The 10,368-nt window shown below is 41.2% G+C and overlaps 1 protein-coding gene and 1 long non-coding RNA gene across 4 annotated transcripts; one reads left to right on the forward strand and one right to left on the reverse strand.

Moving 5' to 3' along the window:
* On the reverse strand, nucleotides 1-1,815 carry LOC131312341 (receptor-like protein 51). Its single transcript, XM_058340042.1, has one exon. It carries the CDS (start codon nucleotides 1,751-1,753, stop codon nucleotides 362-364), a length of 1,392 nt encoding a protein of 463 aa, XP_058196025.1. The 5' UTR covers nucleotides 1,754-1,815; the 3' UTR covers nucleotides 1-361.
* Nucleotides 1,816-4,624: 2,809 nt separating this feature from the next.
* LOC131312342 (uncharacterized) lies at nucleotides 4,625-6,971 on the forward strand. Of its 3 annotated transcripts, none has more exons than XR_009195845.1 (3): nucleotides 4,625-4,747; nucleotides 6,068-6,132; nucleotides 6,729-6,971. It is a non-coding gene; the product is annotated as an uncharacterized LOC131312342 (long non-coding RNA). The 3 variants fall into 3 exon arrangements; XR_009195846.1 differs by having other exon boundaries at nucleotides 4,627-4,747; nucleotides 6,068-6,179; XR_009195844.1 differs by lacking the exon at nucleotides 6,729-6,971 and having other exon boundaries at nucleotides 4,627-4,747; nucleotides 6,068-6,349.
* The last annotated feature ends 3,397 nt before the right edge of the window (nucleotides 6,972-10,368 follow it).

Raw genomic sequence — 10,368 nt, forward strand, 5'->3', positions numbered from 1 at the left:
TTGAAGTAAAATAAAAGACAGATCCATATACTTCTCTCTCCCTCTTATTACAACAGCCAAACAATCATTCACCTCAATATCCCACCACAACAAAAGGTGGGAACAGAGCAATAAAGAACACCTACTATGTAATCAACGATTAGAAAAAGGCACATTAAAAAGAATACAACCAATCTCATGATTTCTCCCACTTCGGACAGCTTACTCGCACCTTAACTGTCCCTCCCCCTTCCGGATCCAACCAAATCTCATGATTTCCATCTCACACCACTTTACCCTATGCAACTACTCTTCTACGCCGTTAAAGAGTAATTTTAATAAATTAAAGAAAACTGGAATAGACCGACAATGGAGTTGTTTATTATCGACAACATTTCGAGATAAGCACTAAGAAAATAATGAGAAAGACAACCGAAGAAAGCCCAATTGCCACTCCAAGAACAACCTTACTTGGTCCATGAGTGTGCTGCTTCTTGCTACTTCCAGTCTCATCTCCCACACTGTAATCATCATCAGAGCTTCCCCCGTCGTCGCCGGACGGCCCGGACGCGTCCTTCGCGGGCGGCGGCGAAAGGGGCAGCCCGTGTCTGTCACAAGGAGCAATCCCAAGCTTCACTTTAGGAGATAGAGTCGAATGGTTATAACAGAGATTTGCATTTCCCCCAATCTTGAACACAGCCAACCTCTTTATAAACGAAGCATTGAACGGCATTATCCCGTGAAAGTCGTTCTTCTCCAGATTCAAGTACCTCAACTCTTTCATACCCGCAATGAATTTAGGGATCGACCCGTTGAGCCGATTCCCTCCCAGATCCAGGTGGACCAACGAGGAAATAGCTGCTAACGAGTCGGGTATCGACCCAGAAAAGGAATTGGCCGAGATCGAGAGATTCTGGAGGGATAACAAGTCCCCAATCGAACTGGGTATCTCCCCGGATAGCCCGTTGGAGCTGAGGTTCAGAACCAGAAGGTTTTCGAGCAGGGTTAACGAACTGGGTATTTTGCCCTCGAGCTTGTTGATGGAAAAGTCGACGTGGGAGAGGTTGGTGTAGTAATGCCAGTGTCTTGGGAGGTACCCAGTGAGATTTGCTTGAGAAATTGTGAGGGACTTGAGGTTCTTCATGTTGTAGAGGATGACTCCGGGGCCGCTGGCGGTGACGGGGACGGCGGAGAGGGTGAGGTCGGTGAGGTTGTGGAGGTGGCTGAGGAAGACGCCGGTGAGGGTTTTGAAGGAGTCGACGGCGGAGAAGGAGCGGAGGTTGGAGGCGAGGGAAGGGGGGAAGTGGAGGGGGGTGGGGAGGGAGGGGCAGTTTTGGAAGTGGAGGGAGGTGAGGGTGGAGAGGGAGGTGAGGGCGGTGGTGGAGAGGTGGAGGGAGAGGGAGCAGTTGGAGAGGGAGAGGGAGAGGAGGTGGCGGAAGGGGGAGGAGTTGTCGCAGAGGGCGGTGGTGTGGGGAGGAGAGCAGGGGTCTTTGGAGGTGGGAATGTTGAGGGATTGGAGGGCTGTAAGTTGTTTGGGGTCGAGGGTGGTGGAGGTGGGAGAGGATTTGGGGGAGTGGGGAGGGGATGTGGTTGGGGAAGGGGAGGAGGAAGGGGACGGGGAGGAGGGGGATTTGGTTGGGGAAGGGGAGGAGGGGGATTTGGTTGGGGAGATGGTGGTGTGTGTGGGAGGAGAGAGAGAGGAGGGCAGTGAGGGAAAGAGGAGAAGGAGGAGGAGGGAGAGGGAGATTGGGTGGAATGGGGGTGGTGGTGCCATGGGGGGGGGGGGAGAGAGAGAGAGAGAGAGAGAGAGAGAGCAAGAAAGTGAGAGAGAGAGACGGGTGTGAAGTAGGACAAGGGAGTGAGTGCCAGTTAGCAAAGTGAACTCGGGACTGTTTTTTTTGAGTAGTGCTATTGGTACCGATGATCTCACAGAGAAAATGTGCCGATGGCCACCAGACAGTCGATCCGAGCCGTCCAAAAATTTTAAAAAACAAAACCGAGTGGGCTTGCATGTGAATAAACGACATCCGAAGTGTATAGAATACTTGATCCGAGAACCCTTTTTTGTGTATATACACATATATACATATATAGACGAAAAATGGATACTCAGATCAAGTATCCTATACACCTTAGTTGCCATTGATTTCCTCAATTGCCCACTCGGTTTTGTTTTTTAAAATTTTTGGACGGCTCGGATCGGCCGTTTGGTGGCCTTCTGTGCATATTCCCTACGGTACCATCGGTACCAATATCATTTTCGGTTTTTTTTTTCTCTTTTAGGACAAGGGGCTGAGTTGCCTCATTTTTTTGGATTATTGAATATTTGTTTCGATGATAAAAATATGAAAGATATAAAATTACATAATTTTTTATTAAAGAATATACAAAACAAAGTCCAAAAAACACGACAAGGGAAACTCATGGGCCCTTTTTTTTGGTATTGCTGTAAGTACCGACTTTTTCCGAACGAGTCATTTCGTGGGAATCAATGGCATCCGACGTGTATAGGGTAGTTGGATCAAATATCTTATTTTTCGTGTATATATGTAGCGCAGGGCCACCTTGTTTTTTTTATAGAATTTTTGGACGGCTCGGCGCGGCCTTCGGTACGATTTTCCTACAGAAACTGTCGGTACCTATATCATTTTATTTTATTTTTAATCTGCTAATTGCATCCCCAACATAAGCCATTTTTGGCAAAATTTGGTGGCACAAAAAATGGCAAATTGTGTGCCACACCATTGACAGCCGCAGAGAGAGAGAAACATTAGATTATATCATTATACTAGAAGCATTTGACGAGTGAAACAAGATTGAGAATAACTCGAATATCGAAACGCACTCCACGAGCCTCAAAAAGAATGTCTAATTAACTATGGATATATTACATTAAACCCCCAAACTAACACCCAGTAGCACTTTACCTCTTTAAAGTTTAAAACTCGACAGACCAATCCCTCTAGTATCAATTCTTGACACTTAGCCCCTTTTGTTAGCAATCTGTTATGTTCGTAGGCCATATGGCATGCTAATATAATATTATGACTAAAATACCCTCGTGCTGTTGTCTGCTTCCTCAAGTTCAAACCAAACATGGCTTTACCTTTTTTATCACTCTTTGGTTCTACCATACTGTTGCAACCACTGCAACAAGTGAGTCTCCGTCGAAAACCTAGCGTACCTACTTGACATCATCTGTTACGAGGGCAAGAATGGCTTTGTCAAGGACATCGTCCAGGCTGCTGCCTCCTCAACCACCCCTTCCCTCCTCTCCGATTTGGGTTTGCTGGGTTTCACTCCGGTGAAGCGGTTATGGGGGTGGAATGGTAGGTGGTTTGGGTTTGTTTGGTAGTGTAAGATATTGTGGTTGGATGTTTTAAATTTTAAGTAATGTGATGGTTGTGTTAAGAAAAGAAGATTGATGGCCTTGGAAAATGGTGTCCTATTTGATGAGGCAAATATGGGAATTTAACATTTTGCAGTTAACGGCGTCAAAAGCATTTGGAATTTACAGAGTTAGAGGGAGTTAAGTGTTTAGTTTTATAGTTTCGAGGGATGAAGTGCTAACATGTGTTAGTTAAGGGTGGTTAAATGTAATTTACCCATTAACTATTGCAAACCGTACACAATTGAAATCCACGAGAAATTTTTCAGTGCTGAGCAGGTATCACGTAGTGTTCGCTCGGTGCATTCGGGCCGTCCATTACGGTTTTGGACGGCTCGAATTTGGAGAGAAAAATGAAAGAGAAAGAGGAGAGAGAGTGTGGGGGTGAGAGGAGAGAGTGTTTCAATCTGAACCGTCCAATACACTTTTGGACGGCTTGAAAGTGCCTACTCGGACACCTCATCAGCCGGATGACGTTGTACCCATCCGGCACTGAAAAATTTCTCAAATCCAACGGAACAAATCTTTACACAACTACGTGGTCGCAAGTGATGTGTCTAACGACCATCAGAGGTCAAACAATCAAAGGTCAATGTTTTCTAATTATCGCCAAGAGAAATTTGTTAATTTTTAAAATAGTGATACAAAGATTAAACGGACTAAGGACAAAAATAAAAATGTTAGGAACACAATTCTAAGACACAACTAGATTCAGAGTCGTTTGATGCGCATCAGATAGAGTACATCACATGATTCTAAACACAATTGTAATTGGAATTGTGTCATAAAATTGTGTTTTTAGACTTTTTATTGACATGTAAAATAATGTTTAATCAAGATTGTACTTCTACCTTTTTTTAAATATATAGTCGTATACTCTTTTCATCTTTATGGAGTATTTATATTTTTCTCTTTTAAAATTATGTGAAGGGAGAGTCCTTTATAAAAGAAAATAAGAAGGGGAATGTACCTCTTTAAAAAAGAATTACTGTACGCACCTTGTGATCAACTCATTTATTTAGTTTACTATAGCATTGTTAAAGTAACTAACATTGTGTAACACCCATCCCGGGATATTTAGAGTTTCAATTTAATTTTGAGGTTTGGGGTTTAATTTGTATTTGTTGGATTCTATGAGGGGCCTTGGTGTGATTTACATGGAGAATTGTTATTGGTTTGGAGTATAAGTTGAGAGGAGAGGTGACCACATAGGATTTCTTCCTAAGTGACTAAATAGCCATCAGATTCTTCCCAATTCTGCCGACTCCCAATTCTGCCGACATAGCGAGAGAGAGAGGGGGAGAGAAAGGGAGGAGGAGGTCACGGCTAAGGGGAGGGAGGAAGGAGAGGTCCGGTTTCGACGATCCAACTCGGTGACAAGTAAGTTCTTGTACTCTAGAAGTGTAATCCATGTTTAATTTCATGTTTGTGTGGCTAGATTCTCCATGGATTGAGTTTTGAAAGGAAATCGACAAAGTTCATGTTTTGGGTCAAATTCGTGGGTTTTGGTAATCTGTCTTTTGGGGGCCCTTCTGCTAGGAATCAATTTTTGGTGTCTTCATAACTGTCAAAGTACGTTTCAATACGAAGATTTCGGTACCAAGATCATGCAAAACCGATAATCACACAATTAGTTATGAATCTTTGAATACTGGCTGTTTGCTGGATGTGCGATTCTGTGCGTGGCTGTTTTCTTTTAACTTTCTGGGCATGATGAACATTTTGGGTGGCTTTGGGTCTTTTATAGGAGCTGCATATTTAAGTTAAGAAGAGATTGGCGTTGGAATCAAGTAATTTGGTTTAGTATACAATTTTTGGTGAATTTCTAAAGCAGGGTTGGTTGACTGGGGCGAAAATGGTTGCAAATCGGTTTTTCTTTTGATTGTTGGGTTAACCTCCTCTCGTTTCTGAACCTGGGATTTTAACTGAGTGCAGGGCTTGTAGTGGTGCAACTTTTGGTGTTGGTTTCAATATTTTTGGGTTTAAGATGAAAGAGTTATGATTTTTCAATCAATTTTACTTATTCCCGCGTAGAATCTGACAGCACCGACGGACTTTGGTATAATGGCCATAACTCCTAGCTCGGGACTCGAAATGACACACCGTTTGTTTTGTTAGAAACTAGACACATAGAGCTTTCCAACGATACGTCCCATGCATCATGGGTATGTCCGAGCGATAACAGATTTGCATTTAAAGTTGACCTAAATTCTGCCTTTGCACCAGTTTTTACTGTTATGTTGAAGCTATAATCGTAAGGCCGTAGTTAGGTTACCCGAACTCTGTTTTTGATGTATGACCTATGGATTCAAAGAAGAAGAAGTCTACTTTTCAATGGTTTAAGTGTCGCCCTGGAATTCATATTGTTTAATTAGATATGGCCAAAATAAGACAGGCTGGTTGTGGTTGTCGTTCCTGTTTTGGGAGTTTTGTTGCGTTGGTCTGTTTGGTTGAGATTGTACACTTGTGGGTCTTTATATTTGATATTTTTGGGTGTGTTGGAGTACCTTGGAGTATGGAAAAGATGTGTGAGGTCTCCCGGGTACGTGGGTACTCCCGGACACCTCTAGAGATTTTGGTGACTTTGTGTAATGTTTGCCCCATTAGCTAGTGTAGAAGGCATGTTATGATTTGTTAGTCTAGCTTTTGGTTTAACATTCCTAGATGTTCATATGCTAATATGGGTTAACTTGTGGCTAGGTAACGAGCCGGTCTTTTAGGAGGTGCCGAAACCGTAAGTTTGGCATACTCCAGTCGAATGAAAGGTGAGTGTGTCTGATATGGTTCTTCTCAATAAGATATTGCTATGGTGGTATGTATATATCTTGCTAATGGTATTTTAGCTTTCAATATGATTATCGATATGTAAATAATGCGGTGGAGGTGATTATATATCAATGATATCATGCTAATCGAGGTTTAGCTATTGATATGGATATATGTGGTCGAAATTGTATATCATGCTATATATTGTTTAGCTAATGGCATGCATGCTTGTTGTATGTTGATTGTACCCGCGAAAGGATTGTGGAGTGAGTCACACCATATCGTGGGCCATGCCGTCTAATTAACGGTGAATGGGAGTGTGGTGTGCGGGACACAATTCCTTGGGTACATGGGATGTGGCAGACGTGCCACTGTATGTTGGTGTTTATACATGTGGTTATACGATTGAGTACTTATGTTGAGTTTCGTGTGATTTACATTCATGCCGGTATTGTTATGTGGTTGTTTATTGAATAATATTGCTATGTTTAGAGAATGTGGTGGTTATGATTATTGATATTCTTTTGGGTATTGTGACATTTTATTGAGCATTTCTATATCTCACACACTCTGGTTTTCCTTTTTGGACTGCCAGGTAGCAGGTGGCTTAGAGTGGGTCCACTACTGGTCAACGCTTTGGAGAGTGCTAGACTAGCGTCGGGTGATGTCTTTGGTTAGATTGTTGCGTAGCTGATTCGTCTAGAAGCTAACCTAAATGTTATGTAATTAATTGGAGAGAGGGATATTTATTATAACTTGAGAGTTGAGGTTTTGGGCGTTGACTTGGTTGTATTTTAAGTGAGAAGTCTTCCGCTAATTTGTATTCTGATTGGTTGTAGAGTGTGGTGTGGTCTATTGTGTGGAATGCCACGTGGCCGCGCTGACTCGGGCCCACTCTGGGTGCCGTTTGCGGGGCGGGGCGTGACACATTGCCTCAATCTTGTAGTGCAGTCGATTCGGCTGTTTATTTCGATAATGAACGACTAGGTTTTCATCCAAAATGGACGGTTAATATTTGTAGACACTTGGATTAAATATGAGCCGTCAGTGCCGAGATGGAGGTCGGATCGGCCGCACTATACGGTGTAGTGCAACAATAACCCCCATTCCGCCTTTAAGGTTGCGTTTCTGCTATATTAGACTACATGCTAGTGACAATCGTATTTTAGTTGATGTATGTGAGGAGAATGATTTGTCTAAAAATCCGTAAAAACTTGAATTTTTTAATCCATTCAGTCCCTTTAGTTAAGCTAAAATGCCTCCTAAGTTGTTGAGTTTTATTTTTGTGTCGACTCGTCAAAATTACCGGAAATAAGTGAAAAATCTATTCAGTTAGGTTTTTTTTTTTGTTCTTTTGTCTTGAGATTTCTAATAAAGTTGAATTCTTCTTCCCTTACTTTTGCTGATTATCTCAACAAACCCTAGCCTCCTCTCAAATCTCAATTACCAAAGATAGGAAATTGTAGTTAGGCATGCCAATTGCAGATCACAAAAACAAGTTAGGGATGGCCATTAGATCGTACGTACCCAACCCGACTTGGTCCAGTCCCATCCCATCCCTGCCCTGATCTTTTTTTTTTCTTATTTTGAACGGCATGCCCGGATCTTTTTTACGAGTAGTATTTTGGATAGTGTAGTCATGGGTTCGCTAAAATATCCCCTAAATTTTTCTCTATCAACTGTCACGGGTAAAATAGTTAAACAGCGTCGCTAAAGCCCAAGATTTTACTTTTTCCCAGTGGGGTTTCCGCGAGTGATCGCTGCTTGATGATTTTCTAGACCTAAATTAATAGGTTGTTCCAAGCGTAGGGCGAAGACCGACGCAGCATAATATCCGGTAAAATCGGAGTCGAATCCACAAAAACGGTAATGTGTGCTGAACAAAAACTCGGGTAATTATTTAAACGGGCTCTTAGGTAGCCACTCCTTGTCGATTTGGTTGAGATTAATAAAAACTAACAAATTAATTGTATTCTTTCAAATAATTAAAAGGAAGGTACAATCGTAGAATTCATAGCACTCGTAACCAATCTGGATTAACCTGTTTCATTCGGTGTTCTTAAAAACATTCAACTTTAATTTGGAAAAGATACCCCGCAAGATGCAAAACCTCATGGTCGCCGTTTACTTATGCGTAGTGGAGAATAAGTTTTGGACCCCCATTCTCCCGTTCACATGGGCTCCGACAATGCTTGCGTTCGTCTGCGGGAAGTATTTTACCAATCTAAAATTGTCTGATTCATTGTTTAAAAATAAGAGCAGTGTCCGGACTAGCCATGATGTGCTAATCACCTTGCGACCCTACCTATACGACTACTCACTATGCATTGAACAAGAAACACAAAAAACCCTAACTTGAAACATGTTTCTATTATTTGAGATGAAAAATAAGCGAGAGATCAATATTAAGCAAACACAAACGAATAACTTTAATAAAAAACATAAATTAAAACGAATTACTAAAATGCGAGTAACTGAATAAAATTTTAAATAACTTGAAAGAAATAAAACTCCCAAGAAAACCTATAGGAACAAAAAGAGATCTCTGCAGCCCCGTTGCTCCATTTTCGTCCGTGAAAACCTATCTATCCGTGGGAACCAGTCCTTTTTGTTATATATAGCCGAAAACCCTTGTACTTTTTAACTCTATAATTATTTCCCAGCCGTGGGCCACGCACGCAAATACTGCCGACGTAACTTTCAATTGAATTGTAAGTTATCATCTTATGTGTCATGCCCGTGGATCAATAAAGTTCATTTTAAAATTTTTAATTCTGTATTGACTTTCAATCGGATCAGCTTCAATCACCGTATAATATTTTAATTTCGTGCTTTTGTATCAAATTTTTTAAATACCTACAATACACAAATTAAACATTAAACTCCGAATAATAATATAAATAGGACTTAACAAAGATAAATTAGGAGGCGCTAATGTGAACATTTACTCGCCTATCAATCGCTATGATTTTGTTTGGTTTAAGTTTTGGGAGAAATTTTAGGCATAATAAAGGGAGGGAGATAGAAAAATAAGAGTAATAAGTAATTAGAGATAAAATTTATTGAGGGACTACAAATTTTACTGCTAGGGACACCGAGTTTGTCTCGAAAAAGAGTTTAACTGGCGTAGTTAAAGCAACAATATATACTCCCTCCGTCCCAAATTGTTTGTCCGGTCTGCAAAACGATAACTTAAAAATAATGCAATTTTTTAAAGAGAAAATTCTTATACGAAATTATGCTAAAATGATAAACTTCTTATACGAAATTAAACTTCCTATTTATACGTAAACTCCTTCACCGACTAAAAATGAGATCGAAACTCGCAGGTTGCATGTGAGGCCTTCCACGTCAATGCAACCCTCCTTCCTTTTTCCAGTCTCATGACCAGATTCTAGTAGTCACTTTCCTACTCAGCCAATTAACCACTCTCTCTTCTCTTTCTCAGTCTCTAAATCCTAACCGTCCAAAACACGTTTGGAGGGCTCAGATGCACACTTGAGTACCACGTGGACTATACCCTATTTCCACCAAAAAATTTCTACATGACCAGCTAGCTATCGTATGTGAAGAATATTAGAACCTCACCACTTGACCCAGGATGGTGCGGGAGCCATTTCTAGTGTTTGGTTAGCTAGCTAAAACTTATAGGATGTTCACTGCAATTGCAATAGTCATCATTTATTTCTGTTTGCTAGCAAAAAGTAAACAAAAAATAGTAGTAGTAGATAAGGATAATATGTTGTTTCTTCCGAAAATGTAAAAATTGGCCTAGGAACAGCAAGTAGTGCAGTTCTAGGCCTGATGCGAGCGTGCCAGGACTGGATTGCAGTCCAAATTTGTATCAAGGCCTGGATGCCTCATGCCAGAACTGGATTGCAGTCCAGATTCGTGCTAAGGCCTGAATGCCTCAGATCTGACTTCGTATTGAGCGATTGCGTACGACCTAAGGGGTGAGGCCGTATATGGTTCGTGGTTTGCCTTGTCGGGATAATGACTTAGTATTTCCTAATCAGTGTAAAAAATGGAAAGAAAAAGAAAACAGGACTGAACGATAAGGTAAATGAACTTCATTAACGGTTTAACAAAGTTTAGGTACAATGAAATGAAAGGAAATAAAATCTAGGCCAGGCTAGATTGGATTGAAAGATAAAATACTTTGCGGGAAAGTAAAGATAATTGAAGTAATACTTGAAAGAAATAAAAATGTAGGTGCATAAGTCGGGGGCTTGATG

This window comes from Rhododendron vialii, chromosome 13a (assembly GCF_030253575.1).
Source record: "Rhododendron vialii isolate Sample 1 chromosome 13a, ASM3025357v1".
Taxonomy (NCBI): Eukaryota; Viridiplantae; Streptophyta; class Magnoliopsida; order Ericales; family Ericaceae; genus Rhododendron; species Rhododendron vialii.

Excerpts from the sequence above, each read along its gene's own strand:
- LOC131312341 (XM_058340042.1), bottom strand. The coding sequence starts at position 1,753 with ATGGCACCACCACCCCCATTCCACCCAATCTCCCTCTCCCTCCTCCTC.